Source organism: Prinia subflava, chromosome 14, assembly GCF_021018805.1.
Source record: "Prinia subflava isolate CZ2003 ecotype Zambia chromosome 14, Cam_Psub_1.2, whole genome shotgun sequence".
Taxonomy (NCBI): domain Eukaryota; kingdom Metazoa; phylum Chordata; class Aves; order Passeriformes; family Cisticolidae; genus Prinia; species Prinia subflava.
In genome coordinates this window covers 17,920,062-17,946,678 of record NC_086260.1, presented here as the reverse complement: position 1 = coordinate 17,946,678, position 26,617 = coordinate 17,920,062, and the positions used below count along the sequence as shown (strand labels likewise).

General features: G+C 50.2%; 1 protein-coding gene across 1 annotated transcript; it reads left to right on the top strand.

Annotated features, from left to right (window-relative positions):
- Positions 1–4,842: 4,842 nt before the first annotated feature.
- Positions 4,843–13,052, top strand: DUSP7 (dual specificity phosphatase 7). Its single transcript, XM_063411465.1, has 3 exons — positions 4,843–5,479; positions 7,743–8,171; positions 10,684–13,052. Exons 1-3 carry the CDS (start codon positions 5,068–5,070, stop codon positions 10,989–10,991), a joined length of 1,149 nt encoding a protein of 382 aa, XP_063267535.1. The 5' UTR covers positions 4,843–5,067; the 3' UTR covers positions 10,992–13,052.
- The last annotated feature ends 13,565 nt before the right edge of the window (positions 13,053–26,617 follow it).

Genomic DNA, 26,617 nt, shown 5'->3' with positions numbered 1-26,617 from the left:
TGCCAGGCCAAAGTCATCTGACACTTTTCTCGGGGGTGGCTGAAGTTAATGAGTCCAGATTAGGCAGTGCGGAGGCTGGGGAGCTGGATTTCTGCTGAATATATATGAAGACAAATGTAAATTCTAAACTTTCGAGGGAGTATTTTTACCCTGGCTCAGTGTTAACATTGATAAAAATAGTCACAAATTAGTGCAGGAGTAGAAAGTAAAATTGGGGATTTTTTTTTCTGTTGAAACCATGCGTCTGTTTCTCTACCAGAAGTTAACCTCTTACATGCATTAATGAAACATGGGGTAAACCATCAACAAGTGCCCTCTTCTGACAAAGTAACTCCTACTACATTAAATAATTAGGAAGGAAAGCTGAAGTTAAATTGAAGGTCTTTATAAAAAAATCATTAAAGATAGAGAAAAGTGATTCAGTTCTAGAAATTCAGCACTGCAAGAGGATGTTAACATCACACCAGCCCACCTGCCTGGTTCCTTAGCACCCAAATACTTGCAAAGGTGATGGGAGGTATCAGCCTCATTCTACAGATGAGAAGTACACAAAGCTGTGAATTCACTCAACGTCACAGAGCAAACTGGAAGCTGGCCTGGGAGCCCAGGTTACCTGAGCAAATTCCCAGCTGAAGTCTTGCTCACAAAACACTGCTTTGAGCTGCAGTCCAGCATTAAGCTGCCAGGAAGGTGCTTCCTGTCTTGGTACTGATGGATATTTGACCACAGGCACCTGAGACAGGTGAAGACTCCTTCTAGATGGAATTTGTTGGCTTTATGGATTGGTATCTGGGCCACAAATCATTCCTAATACCTCTTATTAGATGTAGCAAACAGTTGATGAGCAGTGAGAAGGTAAGTCTTTATGAAGGTTTAGCTGCTACAGCCCAGATTTGGTAGGGGAGAGGCTGGAAGGAAAATCCTTTGGGGGGGAAGTGTTGTGGAGAAAGTGCATGTTAAAAAGAAAAAAGCTTTTCAGAGGTTCATTTTTAAGAAGAAAATATATATTAACTTCTGACCAGCCTCTAATTTACTTTACTATGTAAATCCTTAGGAGTCCCTGCCTCACCTGAGCTGTAGGTAGTACCATGTGTCCCCTTGGGGTGTGACACCTTCTGCCCTTTACTCACAGCTTGCCTCCCCCTTGGCTCAAAGCTGGGCTGTCACATCCTAGGGAGTGATGCCTCTGCAGGGGCTGCCAGGGCCTGAAGTGGGTTTTGGGCAGACACCTCCTAATGATGCTCTTACCTTGTGTTCTGCCATGACTCATGGTCTTTGTTTCTAAAACATCAAAACAACCTGTGGGCTCTGCAGTCAGAGAATCTGGGAAAAGAGAGGAGGTGGTGATGGAAATGAGGAACCTGAGCTGGCATCTGCATCACATCATGGGAGATGGGGACAGATGAAGACAAGAGCACTCTGAAGCCAAGCCAGCAAGACGGGGGTATGGGCAAGGGGAAGTTGCCTGGTCACTGCACTGGGCATCAAGTAGGACTATTGGAGAAGAAAGCCTTTCCACAGCAGAAAAACAGACAGAAAGGTGCACACAACCTGTATTGGGAACTCGGGGTCAGGTCTGGTATCATGGTATGGGGATGATGGCAATGCCTGGGCTCCCCAGGGCAGCGGTCATGGCACCAAACCTGGTGGAGTTCAAGAAGGGTTTGGACAATGCTGTCAGACACACGGTGGGACTCTTGGATGCTCCAGTGCAGAACTAGAAGCTGGGCTCAGTGATCCTTTTAGGTCTCTTCCAACTCAGGATATTCTATGACTTTATGAATCCATGTTAGAGTGATTATCACTTCATGCAGTCCTTGTCACAAGCACTTGGGGCTTTTGGGACTTGAGCTGGAAGCTGCCCATTTCTGGACACGTGTTGATCTTCTGCCTGTCAGCAGCGCCTTGTACTTGGGCAGACAAACACCACCACCATCCCTGAGCCCCTGGGCTAGGGGCTGGAGGAGGCGGGCTGAAGGAGGTGCTGGCACACCATGTCCTGGCCCCAGCCTGCAAAGCCATGTCTCAGGAAACCTTGCGCGGTGGAGGTGCCTTCTCCGTGGGGGTGGCACTTGTGGGAACGCCCTCAGCTCTCTGCAGAGCAGGGGTTTACTCCCTGACGGGGTGTCAGAGCCCGGCAGGATGGAGCCTCAGGCTGGGGCGCACTGCGGAGCCTCCGACTCCAGAGGGCAGCACGGCCACGGGCTGGCACCGACCGGCGGCGGGCACGGGCACCCGGCGGCGCGACCCTGCCCTGCGAGCCCGAGCAGGCGGCAGCGGGGGGAGCCCTTCCAGTGCCCCTCGGGTCCCGGCTGGGCAGGCAGAGGATGTCACCCTTCTGTCAAGTGACATTATTTTGCTTTGGTCTCAGAGTGAAATCCGGTCTTGTCTCCGCAGGTGACGCGTCTGGAGCCTGTCCCGAAACTTGTGCGGTTGCTGATGCGACCGCAGAATGGAGGTGAAACATTTCTCTTCTGGTTTCACAGGACCACACGCCGGCGGCTACACCTACCTCCCTCTCACCACCAAAAAGGATCCCCGTAAGATTTCTGGGCTGTTTTCAGCACAACGGGGACTTTAGACCCAGATTTTAGTTCTTTGCACAAGCCGCTGCAGTTCCCCTTGTGAATTGAAGGTGCTTCAATAAACATTCTGAATGGTCAGCTATTTTCGCTGTGCCTGTGGCTTGCATAAGAACCTCAACATCCTCTGCTGCAAAGAGCAGTGTTAGAAACTTCCTACTGCCACACTGAATCACAATAGCTTCCCACAGCAACCAGTGGTAAAAATAAACTGGGCAAGGGGAAGTGGACAGCTTCTGCTGTTCTGCTTTCTTGGGCACACTTGAGTCACAAAAAAAAAGCGATGTAGAACAAGACATTTATTTTGCTGATGCCAATGAAATCCATGAATGGTTCAGAGCATGGTCCCGCTGAAATCACAGAGTGTTTTGTAACGAGAAGCTCGCTGTGCTCAGTGTTAAGCATGTGTTTAAATGCTGTCTTAAGTCGGTATTTTCATTAGGACCCAGCCTTAGGAATTAGACTAAAAGGAGGCAGGGACCCCTGCACATCTGAGTGCTGCTTTTGTACTAAAGGCACAGGAATACAGCCCTCTTGAGATATTTCATGTGTTAAGGGTGTATAAAAGACCACTGAGGAGACAGTGGCTCTGAAACAGTTTCAGTAGTAGATCTCAGCTTTGAGAAAAGCAGATGTTGACCAAAGAAAAGTGTCTTCAAATACAAATCAGTTTGAAGTTTTGCCTAGAGACAATGCCATTTGAGCAGTTCTCAACAATATTACAACTAAGACTCTGTGTGCACACGTGCTTGTTTGCGTGTGGGGGAGTGTTTTAAGAGCAATATCTTTCCTGTTATACAAGGTACAGCCCAGTTCTTGAAATTCAGCCAGCTGGGAAAAAAACTGAGGAGACCCAGTCAGGTCGCTGAGCCTGGGAATCTTCTGGTGAAACAGACCCTGCCTCTTCCCTTCAAACAGCGTGTGCTGAAAAAGTTTATATTAAGAGGCTAAAGAGATGAGAAGTTATGGAGGAAAAAAAGGAATGGCTCATCTGTCCCAAACTGGGGAGAAGGACTGGTTCCCACTCATGCTCACGGGAATTTGGAGAGCAAGGACTGGTAGGATAACCTAGGTGAGAGGAGACCACAGGAGAGCTCCAGTCAAACCTCTGACTGAAAGCTGGGTCAGCCCTGGGGTCAGGCCAGGTTACCTGGGGGATGTGTTGAGTTGGATCTTGAAAACCAGCGAGGATGGAGATTGCACAACCTCTCTGAGCCATTCACCAATGTTTGACTGCCTGCATGGTGAAAATAGACTGCAGAAGACGTGGCTCATACAGAACCACGTTTTTAATGTCATCCTGCTCATTAAAAAGAGAAAGATCAAATCTATTTTGTAACAGGAACAGTTTGTGTGAGGCACGGAAAACTTCTGGTACCAGAGGACTGATTCACACAAGAAGGAATGTAAAAGATGGAAGGAAACCAAAGGGTGCCTCCAGTTACATTCCTCTCTTGAAATGTTAGTGCTGTAGCACAAAAGGTTTGTGTTTATAGTAGTGGATACCAACAGGGAAGATACTCTAAAAATAAACAAGGATGCACGGATAAAAACATCTATGTTGTAGCTCATTCTGAGAACGAAAGTGAATGCGGAGGCTTAATGAGCCTCAGTCGATTTTATTTTGGAACTGTGAGTTCCTGTCAAAGACCAAACAGGGCTGGGCACGACCCACTCGAAACCCACGCGTGCCTCCACACCGCAGCCCGTGGGGCTGGGTCACCTCACTGCCTGACCTTTTTATTAAGCTGCAGCCCGCGGTCAGGCGGAGGGCTCGGGGGCGGGCTGGGCCGGTCCGTGCCGTGCCCGGTCCTGTGCCGTGCCGTGCCATGCCCGGTCCTGTACCGGGCCGGGCCGGGCCGGGCCGTGCCGTGACCGGTCCTGTGCCGGGCCGTGCCGTGCCCGGTCCTGTGCCGTGCCGTGCCGTGCCCGGTCCTATGCCGGGCCGGGCCGGGCCGGGCCGGGCCGTGCCGTGCAGTGCCGTACCGTGTCCGGTCCTGTGCCGGGCCGTGCCCGGCGCCCCGCGGCTCCCCCGGCTCTTCCCGCGCTCTGCCCCCGCCGCGGCCCCGCCCCTGCCCCCATTGGGCCGCCCCGCTCCCCCGGCGCTCCTCATTGGCTGTGGTGCGCGGGGGGCGGGGCCCGGAGGGGGGGCGGGGCCAGCGTGTGCGCGGCGCCGCCGCGGCCGCTCCGCGCAGCGCCGGGCGGGGCCGAGCCCCCGGCCCCGCCGCCGCCCCGCCCCCCGAGGCATGACACGCCGAGCGCCGGCGAAGCCCCGCTCTAATTGAGGCCGCCGGCATGGGGCGCAGCGCGTAGGGCAGAGCGGGGGCCGCCGCTCTCCGGGCCGCAGACACCGCGCACCCACGGCCGTGCCGAGCGGAGCCGCGTCCGGCGCAGCGCAAGACCGACCCAGCGGAGTGGGGCCGCGTCCGGACGCCGCGTGGGTGGCCGGCGGGCCGGGCGCTGGCGGCCGCCGCTGCCGAGCCCCATGAAAACGCAGGTCTGGGGGAGCTCCCCGCGGGCGCCCATGGCTGCGGCGATGCCGTGCAAGAGCGCGGAGTGGCTGCAGGAGGAGCTGGAGTCGGGCGGCGGCCGCTCGCTGCTGCTGCTCGACTGCCGCCCCCACGAGCTGTTCGAGAGCTCGCACATCGAAACGGCCATCAACCTGGCCATCCCCGGGCTCATGCTGCGCCGCCTCAAGAAGGGCAACTTGCCCATCCGCTCCATCATCCCCAACCACGAGGACAAGGAGCGCTTCGTTAAGCGCTGCAAGGCCGACACGGTGCTGCTGTACGACGAGGCCACCGCCGACTGGCAGGACAGCGGTGCCGCCACCTCCGTGCTGGGGCTCCTTCTCCAGAAGCTGCGCGATGACGGCTGCAAAGCCTATTACCTGAAAGGTGAGGGGCCCCTCACCCTCCCTCCAGCCCCATCCAGCTCCCGCAGCCCTTGTCCGTGTCCCCCTGCGCAGCCCCTGGCCGGCCGCTGCATCCCCAGGGTGCCCATCCCCTGGTCGGACGGAGATGGCTGACTTGTTTTGCTTCCTTCTCTCATCCCTTCTGCCTGATTTATTTTTATTTTTCTCTGTTTTTTCCCCCCTCCTCTGCATCCCGCTTTAATCCCCCGCACAAAATGGTCGCAGGCTGGAAACGGCCGGGAGCGCCCCGCTTCTTCCTGCGTCGCCTCCCCGGTAGCGGCGGGAGGAGCCCCCCAGCCCCGCCGCCGGCGCGGCCCCTCCAGCGCTGCCCCGTCCCAAGCCCATCCCGGCGGGGCAGCGCCGGGCGCCCCTCGCCTCCGCGCCCCGGAGAGAGCCTTGCGGGGTTTCCCCGCGCCGGCACCAGGCTCTTCTCCAGCCCCCCTGAAGGAGAGACCGGATTTTGGGGGGCAAGAGAGCCCCTCCCTATTTATATTTTACGTCCCCACGTAACCAAAAAGCCGGCGCTTGGGTTTTCCTCCCCCTTTGCCAGGCAAAGCCGCTGGTCTGGGAGAGGACAGCCCGGCTGCTTCCCCGGGGCAGGGCGATGGGGAGCGGGGAGCTGCGCTGCAGGGGACCCGGCACCGGACCCGGACCCTCCGTGAGGGCTGGGGGTGCTTTGGGAGCTTTGGGTTTTTGGGGTATTTTTTGGCCATTTTGAAAAATCGCAGCGGGCTGAGCAGAGCCCACAGCTGGGCTGCTGGGACCCTTCCCATCCTCCCGGTGCTCCCAGTCCGGTCGCTGGGTGGCGGGTTTGAGGCAGGAATAACAGGAGAGCGGGGGAGCGCGTGTGGGGGAGAGTGGTCAAGAAAGTTGCCACTTGCGGCTCTTTAAAAAACCCGGCTGTTCCTTGACAGACCCTTTTCGGGGAGCCGGGGAAGCTCCTGGTGGCGGGGTGGGCCGGGCAGGCAGGTATTTGGGGACCAGCCCTCGGGGCTGCGCAGCCCGCACACGTCTCCTTCCAGAACATGGTGGGGGGCCAGCACAGGGGTTGATCCCATTCCCCCCTCGACCCTCCGATCCCTGCCCGGGGACGAGTCTCCCATCCCAACATCCCGTCCTGGTCTGGGTTTCCCCTGGGGCTCCGTTGCTCCCTCGCTTTGCGTTCCTGCGTCTCTCCCCGTCCTCATCCGTAGCAGGAAGGAGCGGTTTTGAAGTTACTCCTAAGCTCTCCCCGATGGGCAGGGGAGGAGCTGAGCCCCTTTCTCTGCCTTTTTCCAGGAGCCTCGGTGGGAAATGTTTCCAATTAAAATTCCAAAATGGCTCCTCGGCGCTGTCTGGCGGCGCGGGGGGAGGAGGAGGGCGAGGACGAGCCTTTTTCATGAATGGATGTGGCAGGAGCTGTCTGTCCTGCTCAGTGACCCCGCCACAACAGCCGAACCCACTAACGAAGTTTTCAGGAGCCCTTTCTAATTAAACCATTTGTCAGTGTCAGATCCCGATGGCTGGGCTCCGCTTTAATACTGCCCGGAAAGGAGGTAGATCCGTGGGGTTTTTGCTTCCTTGCCTCTGCCTTCCTTCCTGAGCTGCTGAGCTGGAGGAAAAGACTTAGGGGCAGACGTGAAGGGTCCCATCACTCTGCACTCCTGCTGTGGTTTGGGTGAAGAACAAACCCGTGACACTGCTCTGTTGGAAAACCTATTTGTAGTGATAAAATAGTTGTGAGGATCGCTCTGTGGCAAAACTTAGGGTCTTTTTTTCCTGCTTAGAGATGAATAATTTTGTTGGGCTTTAGTGCCTGGGGTGAGTATGTGGTAGTTGTCCCTGATCTATCTTTTCAGACGTGGATCGTTTTCTCTCTAAGTGGCATAATAGCTCTTGCCTAAACTGCCCCAGACCCTTACTTTTGAAAAGCTAACAAGGCGAGATTGTGTCTTGACATTGATTTTATTTGTGGATGTTTCTTTTGTGGTTGAGATTTAGTCCTGTTTTTCACAAGCAATATTGAACTTTGTAAGAACCACTCTTTGATCTCCTGGGACCTGTTTGCTCAGTATCAGTTTGCCCAGGGAAGATGAGGAAGGAGGGAAATGCTTTTCTTGGTGTGAAGGTGAAGGGATACCAACTTTCTGCTGGTAAAGACTTTCTGAGTAACATATGTTCACAGGTAGGATTTCTCATTCTGAAGAATAAATCATCTTTTTTTCTCTCTGCCTCTCCCCTTCCCTCTCTCCTTTCCCCCTCCCCAGGTGGCTTTAACAAGTTTCAGACTGAATATTCTGAGCACTGCGAGACAAACCTTGACAGCTCCTCACCCAGCAACTCTCCCCCAGCATCAGTCCTTGGCCTGGGAGGGCTGCGGATAAGTTCCGACTGCTCGGATGGCGAATCCGACAGGGAGCCCAGCAGTGCCACGGAGTCGGATGGGAGCCCCATCCCAAACAATCAGCCTGCCTTTCCAGTCCAGATCCTACCTTACCTGTACCTGGGCTGTGCCAAAGATTCGACCAACTTGGACGTCCTGGGCAAATACGGCATTAAATACATCCTGAATGTGACTCCTAACCTGCCAAACATGTTTGAGCATGACGGAGAGTTCAAGTACAAGCAGATCCCCATCTCAGATCACTGGAGCCAGAACCTCTCACAGTTCTTTCCTGAGGCCATTGCTTTCATTGGTAGGTAGCTGGCAGAACATCTCTTTTCATACTCACCGCTTGGGAATGTGGTGTGCTGCTTGGGAATGTGGTGTGCCACTTCCCAGGGCCGCTGCTGTCTCTAGCTTCACCTTTCCAGGGCACAGCCTCAGCTTAGCAGCCGAGTATCACACTCTGAGGTGGCACATCTGGTGCATGTCACCTTGGCCGAGTTTAGGGAGGCCTCCCCTTCCAAAATTCAGCCTTCTTGCAGCACCTCAGCTCAGCTACCTGCAAGTGGTTGGACTGGCCCCTCTGCCTCTTGCCCTTTTGTGGGGATTTGCACGGGTGTAAAATGAGTGAGCCCAGGCAGTGGGGAGCTCCTTTGCCTGCTCGGCTTGGGGATGGGAGCTGCATAAGTGTGACTGGTGCCAGCAATCCCTTAGCCCCAAATGTGGTTAAAATCAGGGAGCATCTGTGTGTGTGTTTTCTTTTCCCAAGGAGATTTGCTAGTTTAGTTGGGATCCTACTGTAAGTCACCCTAGCTTAACTAACTCCTTGTATGGATACTTCTAAGGTAAGTGTCAACACAATGAGTTAGTGATTATAATTATACTGAAGTGTTCAGATGGAAAAACTGCTAGCCCTCGTGACAGTTTTGGCTGGTGGTGTTGGGGTTCAGGAAGGAAGATCTCTTCTCTCAGGCCAGCCTTGACTTTGAGAATTGCTTCTTACTCTGTGGGAAGTGTATGTTGGGCTGAACAGGGATGTGCACTTCCAGTCTGACCTGTGTTGTTTGCTCACGATAGTCATTAGCCTAATCAGCTCTGTTTTATGGGGGTGAATGGCACAGGCAGTAATATCACCGTTAACTATTAAAAGCCCCATGGCTTCATTTCTGATTACAAATACTTGTGCAGGTAAAGGAGAGGGTGACCTTACCTGCAGACTGAAACCTATGCAGCCTCTTTCAACGCTGCCCATTTCAAACCCCGTAGTTTGTGCTTGCTGTGCTGTAAGGCCTGAAATGAGGCAGAGCAGTGGTGGATCCTTGGCTGCTCTTCAGCTGACAGAAACCCTGGTTCCCACACGCTCTCCTTTGCCTCCAGCTTCTGCCCTCCAGTAACATGACTGTGGTCAGAAGCTGCTGCTTCAGTGGAGCAACAGGGACCTGTCTGATGTCCCACCTGCACTTCCTGCATGGGCAGGGTGTTAAATGTCAGGGGTGAGGTACAGTGTCCCTGCTGACACGTGGCATTTGCGATCTGTCTGCTCCAGTCAGCCTATGTCTCTGTGAACACCTAGCTTGTGCTTTCCAGTTAATGACAGGAAATGGAGGATTACCTCACTCTAAAACCAAACACCAAGAAATGCCTTACAGGTCAGATGAAAGGCAAAAATGTCTGGAAAAATGTTGAACAGGAGAGCCTGGGGGGAGGGCTGGGTACACTGGGCGGTGATTGCCCACTCTACTGGAAATTCTTGCCTGGTTTTGGAGATTGGGCAGAAAACCTGTTGTGGCTTGGGTCTGGATTTTTGTTTTGCCTGCATCTCTTTTGCACTTCCCTGCACTTACGGTGCCAGAGTGTCTCTTACCTCTGGATTTACCTGGGGATCCTCTTTCTCCTGCCACCTTTTTGCTCCCTGCTAAGCTCTCAGTCAAATGACTGACTTCAAATAAGGCTGCCCAGAAATAAAAGCAGCGCTGGGTACTTGCGTGCATTCAGTGCTCTCAGTGGCGTGTCCCTCTTTCAGCACTGAGATGTCAATTCATAAAGGGATCACACTGTTCCGGCTGTGCGAGAGACAATGAGTGTGTGTGTGCTTTTCAGTCGGTGGCAAGGGAGGGGAAATTTCTCTGCTGTTCTCTCGCCATTTTTTGGTTCAGCCTGCATTCCTGCTTCCCTCTACCATTCATCCTGAGAGTCTCCTCCAACACAAGCGTTTGTTTATAGTGAAGTGCATTTCTGTCGATCCTAAAGAACGATTTCACAATAAGGGAAGTTCCTGCACTTCAGACTCTGCTTAACTTGGCATTGGCTGCATTCATGTAACTTTCTAGTGGGCGGACAGGAACAGCAGAAGAGAACAGCTCCTGTAGTGCCGGGCTGCAGCCTTGCCCTGAGTGCACAGCCTCCCCTGGTTTAGTTGGAGTTGAAGTGGGTGTGCTGTGCCCAACCACCAGCATCTCCCTGGAGCTGTCTCCAGCTCCATCTGCCTCCTGAGGGTTACTCCAGCTCTCTTGAGTAGAGGCTATCAGTGCTCCCTAGGCAAGGGGTGTGTTGCTAGACTTGATGGATGCTTCCCAAGTACATGAGGTGCTTGGCCTTGCTGGGGATGTGCAGCTTTGCCACGCAGCAGGAATATCCCAGGAGTCCTGTGGGGAGAGATGTGGGTGTTCAAAAGACATGGGATGGTGTCACTAGGGGCAGGGGATGCAGTTCTGGCAGTTGTTGTGGTGCTGGCAGCTTGCAGCTGCCACCTGGCCCTGCTCCAAAGCCACACATTTTTGGTGCAGAGTAATAGACTCCCCCTTCCCCTTGTCTTGTTTCAGATGAGGCCCGTTCCAAGAAGTGTGGGATCCTCGTTCACTGCCTCGCTGGCATCAGCCGATCCGTAACAGTCACTGTTGCTTACTTGATGCAAAAACTCAACTTGTCCCTGAATGATGCCTATGACTTTGTGAAAAGGAAAAAATCCAACATTTCCCCAAACTTTAACTTCATGGGCCAACTCCTGGACTTTGAGAGGACTCTGGGACTCAACAGCCCCTGTGACAACCGCTCACCCAGTGAACAGCTCTACTTTACCACCCCCACCAACCACAACCTGTTCCAGCTGAACACGCTGGAGTCCACATGAAGAGGACACTGCCTGGTTGGGAACTCGAGCATCGAATCGCTTCTCTTGAGTATTTCAACTCTTACGAAAATATCTGTCTTGCCAGGCAGCTCTGAGATGAGTCGCTTCTCTGGGCAGAGGTGCCTGATCGCTGCTTTACGAAGGTTAATGCCGCTCACTAAGTATCCTGATCCAAGTGGTTTGAAGAGGTAGTGTTTTTACGGGGCGATGTTACAGCGTTCCGGACGCGGCTGTCACCGGCAATAACCGCTTTCCTGGGTGCATTGAGACTGTCAGAACACGCACACGTGTGAAGAGCTACCGGGGGTTAGCTTGCTGTGGAAAATGAGGAGATTTATGCACTTGGAAACCTTGAACAAAAGGTGTTGGGCCAAGACTGTTTTAAAACCCAAGTTTACTTTTTTTGATTTAAAAAGAAAATAAGAAAAGGTAGATCTTACTCGAGCTTTGGGTTCAAACTCTTTTTAGATATGTAAGTTCTTGACTGTTTGTACAGACCAGGTTGCAAAACCAGTATTTTATTCTGTTTCTTGTTTGATCATTTATTATTTTTTTTAATCAAATGTTTATATTGACCAAATGCATTTTGCACACTTTGTGAAGCCTTGGTATGTCCTGGCATATTACTGGGTACTCCAGAGAGAGATACATGCTGCTGCTGTTGTCGTTAGCATCTGGTAGGAAGCTTTGTTATGTGTGAAGGCCAGTTGGGCTTAAACGCAACCCCTTCACCACTCCTGCACTCACAATCACAAACTCTGCACTGATTCAGCCAAGGTGACTAAGCCGCAAGCTTTTTTTTAATGCCACCCCTGCCAAAAACACTGCTATTGCCAGAGTTAAAACTCTCGTAGCCTCCAGAGTTGGTAGAAGCATGTCTGAGCCCGGCTTCATTCTCTGCTGCCTATTGACTGACTTAACGTCATCCAGCTGGCCTGAAACCATTCCAGCTTCCCGAGTGCAGAAGGTAGTTGCGATGCTGGCGTTTCTTGTGCACACTGGATTCCTTCCAAGGTGTGCGGGGTGGAGGGGGAATGCAGCGAGCGCCTGGAGCAGAGCGAGGATTGTGTGGTGGGACAGCACTCAGTCGCCACTCACGGAGCGTGTGAGGGGAGTGAAGAGGTGTGGAAATGATGAGGAGAGCATTGTAACAGAGAATTTATATATATATATATATATATGAATATATATATTAACTGGCAAATTCTGAGATGATTGGAGCTTTCAACAGAGGTTCTGATTTTTTTTCTTCCTCTTTCGAATAACTTTATGCCGTGCCTTCTATTCTGAGAAGACTTGTATGTATTTCTGGCTAGTGTTTGGCAAACTCCTTTTACCAAGCTGGGAGGGGAGGAAGTGGTAATAATTTCTGGGAGGAGGGCAGAACGGATTTGGAGATTTCTTTATTGGCTGCAATGTAGTCCCTCCTTTCTCCCCCCTCCCTGTCCACTTTAACTCTCAAGTAAGTGAAAAAAAAAAAAAAAAGCCACGGATTTTTTTCTAAATATCCAGTTTTTTGTACTTTTTTCAAGAAAAAGAAAAAAAAACAATTAAAAAAATCTCCATCTGGAGGAATGTTTGACGCTGTCACATCCTGAAACTGTTCTTTTTCGTTGAAGATGTTATCAGAATGTTGGAATGAGCTTCTGTTTCTTTTCTGGTTGTTTTTTGTTTGTTTGTTGGGTTTTGTTTGCCACAATGTTGGGATCGTGGGTCATTGGAAGGGAGAATGGGCGTACGGTTGTGAGTGAGAAAATTGAGAATATCCTAATTGCATCTTACCTCATGGAGGAATTTATTTTTTCAGGGATTTTTTGACAGTGCATCTGTATTGCATTACAGCTAAGCTGGTTTGTAAAGGCTTCCTGTGCTGTTAGTGGTCTTTATTCTTTAAAGGAAAAAATAAGATGCATTTTCTGATTAGTACAAATGAGAGCTTGTTAGTGAGGAATGGTTCTGCTTTCTGAGTTATGAAGGAAAATTAGTGACCCTATATATACTGATCCAATATTGGGACTTTGTTTATATTGCAAATAAATATTATTTTTTCTTTAAAAATTATGTTTGTGTCAGATGCTTGTCTAGCCTCTGCCCATATAAGGGCACACTGCTCATATCCATTTTTTATGGTCAATTAGGATCCTTCTGTGACCATGGAGAGCATTTGCTGGGCTGTGTTCAAGTGTGGTGTTTGGTTTCATGCACAGCTTAATTTTTAAGACCTGTGGTAAAATGGAGAGGGGGGAGGTGGGTGGGCAAGGAGAGGGATAAGGGGGTATTGGATAAACTGGAGAACAAAGAACAGCTTGAGAATGGGACTGGCTTTGACCCCAGCCATTCCTCTGTGCCGAAATAAGTAGATAAACTAAAGACACTTGTTCGCTGTTTAAGCATGGCCTACAAGGGCATGGCAAGGCCTTGCCCACAACTGTTGTGTTAGCAGACTTTATTTTGGTAGGAAAGCAAGAAGTCAGGGGCTTGTGGGCAACCACCTGATGTGTTATCCTGGGGCTCTTGGAGAGCCGGAGCCCCCTCCTGCATCCCTGGGGAAGGAGGGGCTGTGTGTGTTACACTTGGGCTGTGCTGTATCCTCCTGTGCTCCCTGGATGGTCTGTGGGAAATCTGGAGGGGTTAATAAGGATGCTTGAGGGTGAAATGAGTGCAGCCCAGCCAAGGGAGCTGTGGCTCACTGTGACTCTGCCTGTAGCTGGGCAGGAGTAGGTTCCCCCAGCATTCCTTGTTTTTAACCTGCATGGCAAGAAATTAAATGACTATTCAATTCTTCAGTTCCTCAGAGTAAGTGTATGTGTCATCTTCTAATCCTAGGGTCTGAGCACCAAAGACAGGTAGTTTTATTCCAGAAGCAGCTCAGGCTGGTGGGTGCAAAGGGGAAGGAGAGGCTGAAGCAGGAGCCAAGGGAGTGTGCACATGAGTTTGTTTACTCTTGTACTCCATGATGGGAATCTATATATTGATCTAGAGGCCCATTTGTGGCTAAACAAACAAAAATCTACCTGGCATGCAGGGGAAGGAAGACCTTTAGGTCTTCCCCTGTAATTACATGGTAGAGTAGCTCTTGAGGAAGATAGGAAACTGTGCTGGAGACTGGCTGTGCACTGAAGGAGTGCAGAACAGCTTGTCAGGTGTATGGCTGTATTTGCTGCCATCTAATTTCCTCTCGGGTTTTTCTGGTAAGGTATTGAGCAGGATATTTGCAGTTAGCATTGTAAGCACAGTGTGGTAGCTGAGTTGTGGCTGTCTGCAGCAGCACAGCTGCTGTTTGCCGTGGCCTTGGAGGAAGAGCTGGTGTGAAGGGAGCCACCAGACAGCTCCTGGGGACTGATCCCTGATCCTGGCTCATGCTGTGAGTGTCCTGGCACTGTGGCACTCAAAAGGCCTGTTCTCAAAGGAAGGAGATGACCTGTCTGAAAATAAATCATCCTGCCACCTGCAAACAGGACACACAGGAGATTTTTCCAAGCTTCCTGACCTCAACAGCAAGGAGCAGCCAGCGTGGCTGGTCTTCAGCCATCAGTTTTACAAATCTTGGAGGGATTTCCTTGGAGATCTGGTGTCCTGTAATTCAGTGAGGAGAAGAGAACTGATATCAGGCAAGGGGCAGTGCTGGAGAAATAGTTACAGAGGGAAAAGAGAGCGTGGGGTCTGTCTACACTCCCTTGCAGAGGCAGGCACGAGCACTAGCTGAGCGTAGGAGCACAGGCTGAGTGAGAAAGCTGGTTATGTTCAGAGCAGTGGAATTTGGCAAGGAGATAGAGCTTCCCACACGAGGCAGGGAGAAGCTCCTTGGTTAACCCATTAATTCCAGGTGAGCTGTTTGTAAGATGCTCTGTGGTGTTCTACTCTACAAAACCAGGTAATCTCCTGGCTGGGCAGAGAGATCTCCTGTCCCTGGGTTTTTACATGTGATGCCACAAGCCCTCAGGCAATATGAGTGGGAATTTATTTTTTTTTTCCCAGTAGATGACTTTATCTTAATTCATTTGAACAGTTAGAGGAACCACAGGTCCCAGGTCCTTTCAAATAGTTTCTCCCCCTCCGTTTAAAGTCATTGCAAAAGCACAAAGCTAAGCTGCTTCAATTTGCCACTGGAAGCCCAGAATCAGGAGCCCTGTGAGCAGGACACAAGCTCAAGGAAGGGTCTTTGTGGTTACTTGTAGATTTTTTTCCCCTTGCTTGTGCCTACCCTTCCCTTGGTGTGGCATCAAACATATCCTGAGCATGATGCAAGTCAACCTTTGCAGCTCTGCACTTGCCTGCTGTTGCGACACCCAGAGAGGCACGTGGAAAAGCAGACGCTTCCTGCTACCATCTGAGTTTGGGTGCTCACATTTCCAAGGTAACCAGGTTATTTGTGGGCTGTTACATTCTTGTTTTATCCTTTACGTGAGGAAATCAGGCAATTTGCAGTGTTGTAAAGGCACGCAAATAGTTCAGCTAATAAACACATCCTTGTATTTACTGGCACAGGCTGTGATAGCTGTGCTCTGGGCTGCTCAGAATGTGTGTGAAAACTGCTTTCTTCTGGATTTTGTGCCACTTGCTCCCATGCTTCCTCAAATCTGTCTCTTCATTGTGGAGTGCTGGGCTGGCTAAATGTGGTGAGGGGGTGCGTGAGGGATTGTTCACCAGCGACAGCAGCTCTGGGGACTCCCATCCAGCCTCCCCGTCCTGTTCCTGCAAGTTCCTTTATTCAAATTGCACAGGGCCCCTCTCTACTGGCTTTGTCCTCCGGCCTCTTCTGTATCACCAACAGGCCCAGGCTGCTGCACGTCTCAGCACCAAAGGTGGCTGTGCTCTGGGGGCCATGCTTGTGTGGCCTCTAGGTGGGAACTGCCACAAACTGGCAGGGAAATGTGTGGGGGGAAGAAGCTGTGGGGTGGGAAAATGTGAGGGGGGAGGGAGTCATGAGGCAGGAAAATGTGAGGGGGGAAGGAGCCGTGAGGGGGGAAGAAGCCATGAGGTGGGAAAATGTGAGGGGGGAGGAAGCTGTGAGGCAGGAAAATGTGAGGGGGGAATAATCCATGAGGCAGGAAAATGTGAGAGGGGAAGTGATTGGTGTCCTGCCTCAGGACAGCTGTCCCCAGCGTGGGCAGTGGCAGACCCTTGGGGTTCTGCCTCCCCACCAGCTGCTGTGACATGTCAGGTGCCACCCGGGGGAACCCCGACTGGGGGCCTGGGAAGCCATGAAGGGCTCGTGGCCATCACAGTGGCTGGGTCCTGTGGAGGATGAAGAACCCAGGGAGAAAGGCTCTGAACCAGCCAAACCCCTCAGCCTGAGATGGAGGTGGCTGTCAGAGGCTGGGGGCTGCTCATGAAGGAACTGCAAATTTCTGGAGTCTCTGGGCTCCTTCCTGACACCTCCCTGGTGCTCTGGGTTTGATGTGGGAGCTGGGTCAGGGCAGAAGCTGTGGTTCAGCTTTGGTGGCTCTGTCAAGGGTTGGAGGTTAATTGTGGGTTGGGAATGAATCCTGCAGCAGGAATGGCTGGCCGGCTGGCCCTGGACTGCTGGGACCCAGCCTCCATGGGCTGTGTGGATCCCTTGGTGCTGGAGCAGTGCAGATCCCCTTCTGCCTGGAGCAAGGAGACCACCTTGCTTTGCTGGCCGTTCTTTCTCCCCCACCAATTGTGCTCATCGCTGAAATTACTCTTATTCTGCATTATGCTATTTTGCTTTTGTCTTGAAAGACAGGTGCCTGCAAGGGAAGGCAGGAGCCTCCCTTGGAATGGAGAATGTAAACCCCCTCCCTCTGAATTATTATAATTTTGAAATTAAGGGGCTCTCAGGCAAAGATATGAGGATAGGAATAACAGTTTTTACTAGTATGTGTAACAAGGCAAACAACAATAAATTAGCAACAAAATAGAACTAGGAACCCAGTGACCCCTTCTCGGCCGGGACGGGAAGGGATGGAGGAGAGGCTTTGCTTCCCAAACCCCGGGGCAGTCTGATCCCGGTGCCCCTGCGGGACTGAGGAGCACCGAGCTGGAAGGGCAGGGATGGGCAGGAATCCCGGGCTGGGATGGGCAGGAATCCCGGGCCGGGATGGGCAGGAATCCCGGGCTGGGATGAGCAGGAATCCCGGGCTGGGGATGAGCAGGAATCCCGGGCTGGGGATGAGCAGGAATCCCGGGCTGGGGATGAGCAGGAATCCCGGGCTGGGATGAGCAGGAATCCCGGGCTGGGATGAGCAGGAATCCCGGGCTGGGATGAGCAGGAATCCCGGGCAGGGCTGAGCTGTGTCAGACGCTCCGGTGGCAGCCGGAGCTGCGGGCGGTCCCGCAGGGGCTGCGGGGCTCCAGCGCAGCACAGACCCAGAGCAGCGCCGGGGCAGCGCCGGCCCCGCTCCAGCAGCGCAGGAAAAGCGAGCTCAGGATTCCCGGGCACATGAGCAGATGGTGGAAGGTCCCTAGGACTGGAGTCCAGTGGTGACAGTGAATTTTCCCCGCAGTAAGCAACCTGCTCCTTCCGATGCCAAGAGTGAGAGATAGCAGCTGCCCCCAACCCTGTCCTTTACCTGCCCCCAAGACTCTCGATATCTTCCCCCTCGGAGAGAAACTCCCAGAGGAAAAAAAGAGAAGCGTAACCAGATGCTACACTTCTCTCCCCACCTTAGCCACTTCTTTTGGGTTTTTTTTTTTTTTTTTGTTGCTCAGGTACCCGTAAGTACCGAAAAGTTAGTTTCCTAGCAACTTATGGGAAAAATTCTATAAGTAAAAAAGAAAGAAACCTAACCCCCAACACCTTTCCCTGGTTTTCCACTGCCTATCTTTCTTCAAATGGTTGGGAGTTGAGGTGATCTCAGGTGGTAGTGGTTCCTGCAAAGCTGTGGTACTTCTGTAGGAGAAAGGACGCCTGGATTCCTCTCAGAGACATTGGGACATGTTGGAAATGGAGACCTGCTGTGCTGTGGGGAGGTTTGGAGGGGGTATGTGTGTCACTTCTGTGCTGCTCAGTGGTACAAGCCATCCAAGAGCATATAGGGCTCTAAGAAATATCTGGTGAGGGACACAAGTCTGGGGAAAAAGGGGAATCCAGACAGATTTATTTTCCTGCTTTCTTTCCCTAGAGAAACATCTGGCTTATGTAAAGCCATTTGCTGGGTTTTTCACTGCTTTATTTTGGAAGTCTCTGCAATCGGGCATTCTGCCCTTCTCATCTCCCATCACTGCCTCAGGGGCAGATTCTTCATGATTCGGGGTTTTGCTTTCATGAAATTTACTCTTTGTTTCTGGGCTGTGTTGTCTTTTTCTTCTCTTTTCTTTCATTTTCTTGTAAAGAACGGCTCCAGTTTGACTTGTGGTTTTGCCTTGCTTTCTTCCGGGAGGTGAATTGTTGTGATAAGCCCTGCAAAAAATGGGAGGGAGCAGACTGGTGCGTTGGTGAGACCCTGGTCACTGATATGGCATTAGTGAAAGCCCTGTGCCGGGGAAACAGCTCTGAGGTTTGATTGCATCCTAAAGGCACAGCATTTTTCTGTATGGGAGATTTTGAACTGAATTTTGTATGAAGGGGTGCAGTTAGAGGGATTAGCACTCTCCTTCCTTTTGCCAATGTGTCTCTGAATTGAACCCATTGTTTTTCCATGCATTTATCCTGGCACTGAAGTGCTCACTACCTGGTGAAAGATTTACAGCCCTGCCCCAGTGATGCAATCTGTTTGGGTCTTACTCTGAATTTGCCATTTCCTCTCCCTGTGGATGATTCCCTGGTGCTTGGAGCAGGCAGTGGTCCAGGCAGGATCCTCTCAGAGCTCTGCAAAGCGAGGTGCTGGAGGAGAGTTTGATGGGATTCAGGGTGCTGAGCCTGCAGAAAGTTTCCCTCTCCTCTGACAGAACAAGGATCAGCTCTGCTGATCTCTGTGTCCTCTCTGCCATTCTTCACTTTCCCTCTGCCCCATTTCAGCTTTGTCTTTGAGTGAGCCTGTGCTAGAGATTCAGGCAGGCTCCTGCATGTCTTGGCCTTGCATCCTCTTGGCAGAAAGCTGAGAGCGAGAAATGTTTGGGAAAGTCTTGAGGGTTTTTTTTATTATTTTTTTTATTTATATTTTTTTAACAAGAAGCTTTACTATTCATTCATTCCCCAAATAGCTTTCCCTCTCATTGGACATCTTCCTGCTAGGACAGTCCAAGCCTGTTCTGACAGGCAGCTTATCTGCCTGGCAGCTCTGACTGCTTCCTCTGTCTCTCCTTTGTGTGGGAGGTGTTTTGTCTTTCCAAACTTCTGCTGACTTCAGTGGGCATTAGCTTGTGCCCAAACATGCACTGATAGTGCAGTTCAGTGCTGAAGTTCACCGCCGGTTTTTATTTATGTCCCTGCAGTATGTTTTTCTTTGCAATGGGAAGGATTTAAGTGGTTTGGGGAGGGAAGGAGAGTTGTTATTGAAAGTTAGTGAGGCTGTGGCTCTCAGTTCACCTTGGCTGCCTCCATCCTGTGAGTCTTGCAGCAGGACATGGTGAAGGCACTGGTGTTGAGGGGTGCCATGCTGATGGTGGTTCAAATAAAGGCCTGATCTGCAAAAACCCTCTATCTGAAAAAGCCCAGAGCAGCCAGGTTATTACTTTTCTGTGTTGCCAGCTGCTCAGGCAACTTAGAGAAATTTTCAGTCTAGTTTTAAGTCTGGTAAAAGTGGAGAGAGGTGAATGAAGCAAGGCTTACAAATGTTGATATTCTTAATAAAACAAAGTCAGTCATGTTTGAACTTGCAGTTTGCCATTGTGCACTCCTGACACAGGATCAATGCTTTCCTTGAGATACAATTTCCAGTCAACAAAACTCTGGATGATGTTTCTTGAATCTCCAGAATTTCTGTGAGCCTGTTCCTTGTGGGGAACATTGTGGAGAGCATTTGGGTTTGTTTATCAAGTTCTTAACTTTCCTCCCCGACCTGTGGGATCCTTCCTACCGTCTGTGTGATGCCACCACATGTCCAGTGCTACTGCTAGTGTGGTGGCAGCCCAGGGATGTTTGTAGGTCAGGGATGACAGGTACTCAGCAGGGATCATCAGTGCTATTAGTTAATTACATTCCAACAGCAGCGAAAGCAGCAGCAAGAGTAATAAACAAATTATAATCTACATTATGAAGCTGACAGGTGCCACCCACTCATTACCTGTCTTTAATCACTCTCATTACTACCCAGTCTTTGTGGGAACTAATCTTGCTGCTCAGTGTCCGACTTGTTCATTTAATGCCATTATCTGAAGCAATCGGCCTCTCCCTGTGAAAGGAGAGAAAGGTGCTTCTCCTGAGGTTTGTTCTCTGGATGCTGGAACACAGGGAGTCTGGGGTGGAGGAGGCTGAAGACACCCTTTGCAAAAGCATGGTGTGGGCTGAGAATTGAAGACTGAAATCCACAGGGACAATCTGGGGAGGAGCTGGGGATGGGTAGCAGGATGGGAGATTGTTACTAGGAGGAAAAGTCTGCACTTTGTTCATCTCTGTGGATTACAGAATACTATCCAGTGAAAAGGATAATAGGAAGAACCACATCTTTTTCTCTCTCCAGATGTTTTCCAGGCTTTGGGAACAAGTTGGGTTGCTGGTTAATGACCCTTCTCTTTGTGGCTGCCCCAGAGCATTGCAGGAGGAAGTCCTGGTAGTGTTTTTGTGGGGACCAGTTCAAGCTCCCCCCAGGAAAAAGAAATTGAACTCCAGAAATTTCTTGCAGTGCAGGCCTAGCTCAGCAGAGGCGAGGATGCTCAGCCAGAGGAGCTCAGCCTGCTTGCCTGGCTGCTCCATTGCCTTGTGTGGGTCCCAGTTAAGGACTGTGCTGTGCCTGGACTGCAGCTGTTCTCTTTTCCTCACTGACACAACTGGGAGCCTTCCTGGAGAACATTATTGAAGCCTGGAAGTTGGAGCTGGGCTGAGAGACCAGATGGGAAAATAGGTGTTTTTCAAGATACTCCATGGATGGCTGGACCATGGCCAGAGGTCCTGTTGTGCTCTCAGTGTTTTGGGACATCTCATCCAGGGTCTCTATTGAGTAAATAATAAGCCAAAAGATGAGAAATAAAGGCAGAGAGGTGAGGGGCCAGCTTTCCCAGTAGAGAATTGGCATCAGTCAGATACAAAAAGGGCTTTGAAGAGCCAGAACTGTTGAATGTCTGTTAATGAAAAAGAGGAATAAGTGGCAGATGAAGTTTTCTGTTGACTATTCAGAGTAGCAAAATCCAAAAGCTGCACTAAATAGCTGTAGGAAGCCCTTGCAATATGGAGTGGTGGGGTTGTTGTAGCATATGATGCTAAGAAAAGCAAAGCAATCCATCTCAAAATGGAATAATGTCATGACAGAGATCTCAGAAGTGCAATGAGCTGTGCTGTGGGAGCAAGCACATTTGGAGTATGGTCAAAAAAAAAAAACCCCAAAGAGTCAGCTTCTTGAAAAAGAGCTAAGAACAAACTGGATAAATGCATCGTATGAATCTATGGTGAACAAAAGTGTTTGGGGGTTTGGAGGGCAGTAGAATAACTAATGCAAGGAAAATCCACTGAGTGCTTGTAAATCTCAATACACAGTATCTTGTTGAGAAAATCCCACATCTGCAAGGAGCTGGAGCATGGGCAGTCATTAGTAATGTAACATAGTTACATGCTACATAGCAGCATGGCCTGTTGTTACACTCTTCCCTTGGTTCTGCTGTTAAGTACATAGAGAACAGGACAACAGGGCAGGATGAAGCTTGATACAGCAATAGTTAGTGGCTGTGATCCCTCTGCTTTTCAAAAAAATTGCTATCCTGGAATAAGCTGTGTGGCACTCTGTGACTGTGTATGAGGAGAGCTTTTGTGGAGCTTACACATACTGTGCTCTCTGCGCGGAGCTGCTGAAGTGCATGGCTGGAGGAGAAGACTGCTGAGGCTGTTGTACATCTGATATCAAATGGACATTGCAACAGACATCCCAAGCAACGAGAAGGTCTTTGTACCAACAGGAGCATCTTGTTCTTCACCAGCACCAGTCACTCTGAAATGGACAGAATCCTTAGGTGATGGAAAGCCATTGCCTGGGTCAACAGACCTGCCTTCTGTATCCTCTGAGAAACATTTCTGCAGGAAACCAACTCCAAAAGGATTTGGTTTTTTTAACCTGTTGTCTCCCATCACTCCATAAGTCCTGTGCTTCTGGTAAGGAACTGGATGATGTGGAAGTAGCTGGATGGGTCAGGCTGACTCATCCTGCCCTCAGAGCCCTGGTGTGCTACTTTAACACACACCACCGTGGGGCGAGACACTGTGTGGGAGTGTGAGACAGTTCCTAATGTTCCTGTTGATCAAATGGCCCACTGAGTCTCCTGATCTGCTGTGGTGATAAGTCCTAACAAGGACTCTCTCTTAATCCTCATTATCCTTTGTTGGTGCTTCCTGCCCACATACACTAGATATTTCCTACCAACAGGGAGGAACCTCTGTGGAAGATAGGATCAGATTCCCAGGAGCCAGGCTGTAGTAAGAGTGAAGAAAGAATGAGGAAACTGTCCTAATTTGAGGTTAATCTTATAAATATAGGGTTGGATACAGACAATAGGAAAAGAAACACCAGGAGAGCTTTAGCATTTAGTTAGGAAAGGAGCATCTTTTTCCAGGAGTAGCCTGAATTGTAACTTATGATGTGATGAAGTTGCTGTTTGATGTCAGCCTCAGCAGAGGGGAAGAGACAGATTCTGCTTTGTGTTACCACAGGAGGAGTAACCTGAGGGAAAAAAAAAACAGGGAAAGGTGTTTTTAAAAGCAATTTTTTGTCATTTGTGTACTGATTCAAGCTGCAGTGCATGGATGTAGTGTTTAATTTCCCAAGTTTCATTTGAATAAATAATGAGAAGAAAAGGGCTGTGTGATTTTCTTCCTGAAGCAGACATGCTAATATACCCATTGGATATTTTAAAGTTGCATGGCATTGCTGAAAATGCAGAAAGCCACAGACCATTCCTTCTAGTGTAAGTGGGTTATTGGGGTGGGGTGTTTCTTTCCCCTGCCTGGACCCGTAGCTGGAGCCTTGACCAGCACGGCCTGTCCCTCATGCTCACCTTTCCTGTGGGCTGGGTGGAGTGTGCTGAAGCTGTCTGTGGTGGGGAGTCCTCTATGGACAGTTGCTTTTGTGAACCTTTTTAGACAAGCTGTTAAACTGAAGAGCTGCCTCCTGCCTGTCCTGTCCACATCCTGGCACCATGCACAGAGCCTGAGATGCCTCTGGTTTGTTCACAAGCACGGTGAGAGCCAGTGCCTGTTTGTGGGAAGTGAATTGCCTTTGTGGGAGGTGTGAGGGTCCCTTACTGCATATTCATGTGCAGCAGGTGTTCCAGCATGATCCCATGTGAATTACTACAACACAACAAGGTGTGGACACCAGTTGCTCATCCCCACCCTGAAGGTGGTGTTGCAAGTTCCTGAAAAATGCCGTCATGCCCTTGCGGGTTTGGGCTCGTTTGGCTTTTCACTCTCTGCCTCCTGCTCACAGGTGTGTGGTGATGGTGTTTTATTTGTTGCCCAGCTCTGAGCTGATCACTGCTTCTTCCCTCAGAAGCTTTACAGGCCTTGACTTGAACCAGGTTTGTGAAGCTACAGTGATGTACAAACCCCTGCTACTTCCTAGAAACTTCTAGTCCCTTTTGGGTAGTCCAGCTTGCAGAGGAGATCTTGCAGAGTTTGGCTTAAGAGAAGTGATACAGTAGTTCCTTATCCCATGCTTCCTCTGTGAGTAAAGACAAGGCTTTTTGGCTATTTGTATGCCCCCTATATCCTAATTTCCCACTTCCTATTGCTTCTGGCTTTTCCAGGATAATTGATTTTTGCCTGAAAGTCAGTAGAACAACGAAGTTCTGCTACGTGAAACCCCAGTCCTTCCCCAGGTGGCTGGCTCTGTTGTTTTCTCTCCACCATGGCAGATTATGTCACCCAAGGGTTCTACTTCATTACAGAGAGTGCACAGTTTGGCTCTGATGGCTGGTTTGGTTTTCTTTTTTAGGCTGTGTTTAAGAAAAACTCTTTCAGGGAGCAGGGCTGGCTCAGAGGACATACACAGCGATGTTGGCACAGCAGATCATCTTTGTGCTAGGTTTCCTTTCATAAAGGGTTGCTAAGTAGTGCCTACAGGTGGTTGATACAGCTGGATAGTGAGCAGAGTATAATTGCTTCTGCTCTCTTCTGGGATGTGCTTCCAGCAAGTCACGACATCTGGCAACGTGCTTGTAACATCTATTAACCTTGTAATTATATAAATGGTGCTTTAATACTGCCTGGTTGCCAGTCAAGTCTGGAAACATAGACTGTGGCTCTCCATGGTCGCTGCTGAAATGCTGTGCCTGGTCGCTGAGTTCACTGCTTCTTTCTGTCCGTCCTTGTCAGGTGCTCCACTCCTTCTCACAGCTCAGTGTCTGCCCTTGCCGTTGGTTTTCTCCCTCAGTCCTTCTGCAGCTGGTTGTTGGAATGTTGGTGCTTTGCTGACCAGGTGCTGCTGGGTGCTGTTTCTCCCCTTACAGGTGACAGGCTGCAGTGAAGAGCTGTGAGGCTGAAGGGATCAGCGTTCCTGCAGAGCCCTGAGTCCCCTGGCATGGCACTGGATTTCAGGAAGGTGGAAGAACTGGAGCAAGAGTTGAGGCTTGCTGGAGGAAGAAGATTCAAAATTCTTGTTTTGTGTGTGCTCTTGGGATCTGGTCTGCTGCAGGAAGGGGACTCCCTGTGCTGCTGGCTATGGAAGGAACATATCAGCTACAGGGTGCTCAGCCAGGCAGGGACAGAAAGGGATGTCCTGCACTGGCTGTGAACAGACTCTGGACCAAGCCACCAGCAGAAAGATTGAGCTCTGGGCTCTTAACAAACCATGGTCAGCCTTCTTCTCCAAGGCCTTATCTGAGCATAGGAGTAAGGTGTCAAGCCAGAGTACCCAACAGCTGGAATCCTGATCTTCACCAGGAAAGGTTCCCTGGAGAAATGCAGACAGCAGCATCCTGCCCAGTGGAAAGCCCTGAAGAAGAGAAGGCTTGGTCAGAGGGAGGTGGGGAGCACACAGAAGGATCTTGGAGTGGGGTTTGAGGACAGGCTGACTTCCAAGTCCAGCTCTGGGGCAGCCCTAGTAAATGCTCTTCACAGTACTGGGAGGGACAGGTGTTCAGTGAGCAGGGTGGGGTGGGTGCTCTGTGCCAAACTCTCACTTGTCTCCTTTCTCCTTAGGGCATTTTTCATTCCAAACTTGCTAGTAAAGGCAGCTTTGGTAGAAGTAATCAGTTTCCTGAAAGTGGAGGCTTTTCCTGGCTGAGCACCCAGTGTTAGGGCTTGGGTGGACTGCTGTTTGGACGAGCAGAGTGGGAAAAGTGGGGAGTTTTGCTGTGTGCTCCATTGCCAGAGACTGTGGACAAGAACACAGATCAACAAACAGCACCAAAAAGCAGAGAACCACTTTCATTTGCCTGCATTCAGATGGTCCTGGTGAGCAGAGCAAAGCCTTGAATGGAGAGCACAGCCTGCCTCCAGTCTGTGTGTCTTCCTCCTTCGTGGCTCTAAACAAGATTTCAGGTGTGTAGCTTCAGAATAAGCAGTGAGAGCCAGTTTAGGGTGGGCACCAACTTTGCCCTCCACTATCTCTAGTGCCCCAGTCAGCAGGGACCTGAGCCTGGGCAGCACCCGTGTGGCACAGCTGTCAGAAAAAATAACAAGCTGGCAAGTCCTGACTCCTTATTTATATTTTGGTGAAGGTTTTTATCATGTTTCCTGCAGACACGGATGGAGAGGAACGGGTGGTTCTGCTGTTGGCGTGCCTTTCTGATAAAAGCCAATGGCTTTTCACAAAGCCTTAAGTTGCTATTTGGTCTCAGTATATCCCCTTTTGTCATACCATTTTGACATATCATGTCACTGCTTCCCCTGTGCCTGCTGAAAGACAGGTGTCTTCTGTGCAAAGGATTTTTAAGAAGCTGCTGAACCTGTTTACTTTTCATCTTTATAACCCTTATTCTGTTGTGTTTTTTTTATTCTTCCTTTGCCCCATAAACCTCTTGTTTACCTTCCCCAAGTAGAGAAAATTTACAGGAATCTGTAAGATGTTAATTGATGTTGCTTCTTGCTGTGCATGGAAACAAAAAAAGCAAACTACAACTGTAAAACAATGAAAGCATAAACAGGAGAACATACCAAAAGCAGCTTCATTTTGGAGACATAGTCCCTTAAGAGTGCAAAACCTTCTAGGCCTGGAAGGTCTGTGAGTCAAGTATCAATTGATGTGATGTTCTAGAAAAGGAAATGTTTAACTTATTTGTTTATGTCCAGTAAATCTCAATGAAGCCTTCAGGGAAAAAAACAACTCAGGAGGATTCAAAGGAAAACAGCTCGGAGGGCTTCCGGTTCTGCACCACTTTAAATTTAAGAGCTTCATGGGAATGTTAATAGTTTATTCTCAGCAGTGTCACTGGAATGAGTCTGTAATTTGAAAACCTTTGCACAACTTTCAGTTTTAAAATAAAAGATAAATCTGGCCTAGATTTTAAAAAGTGACTATGGAAGGGTCCCTCAAACCAGTGGTTAGGTAGCCCATAAATAGTGTCTAGAAAAGCAAGTCTCTTAAGGCTGTCTCCTCTTGGACTCCAAATTTAATACATGATTTATGTGATCTTAT

Excerpts from the sequence above, each read along its gene's own strand:
- DUSP7 (XM_063411465.1), top strand. The coding sequence starts at position 5,068 with ATGAAAACGCAGGTCTGGGGGAGCTCCCCGCGGGCGCCCATGGCTGCG. Across the intron at positions 5,480-7,742 it reads CAAAGCCTATTACCTGAAAG|GTGGCTTTAACAAGTTTCAG; the intron begins GTGAGGGGCCCC and ends CCCCCTCCCCAG. Across the intron at positions 8,172-10,683 it reads TGAGGCCATTGCTTTCATTG|ATGAGGCCCGTTCCAAGAAG; the intron begins GTAGGTAGCTGG and ends GTCTTGTTTCAG.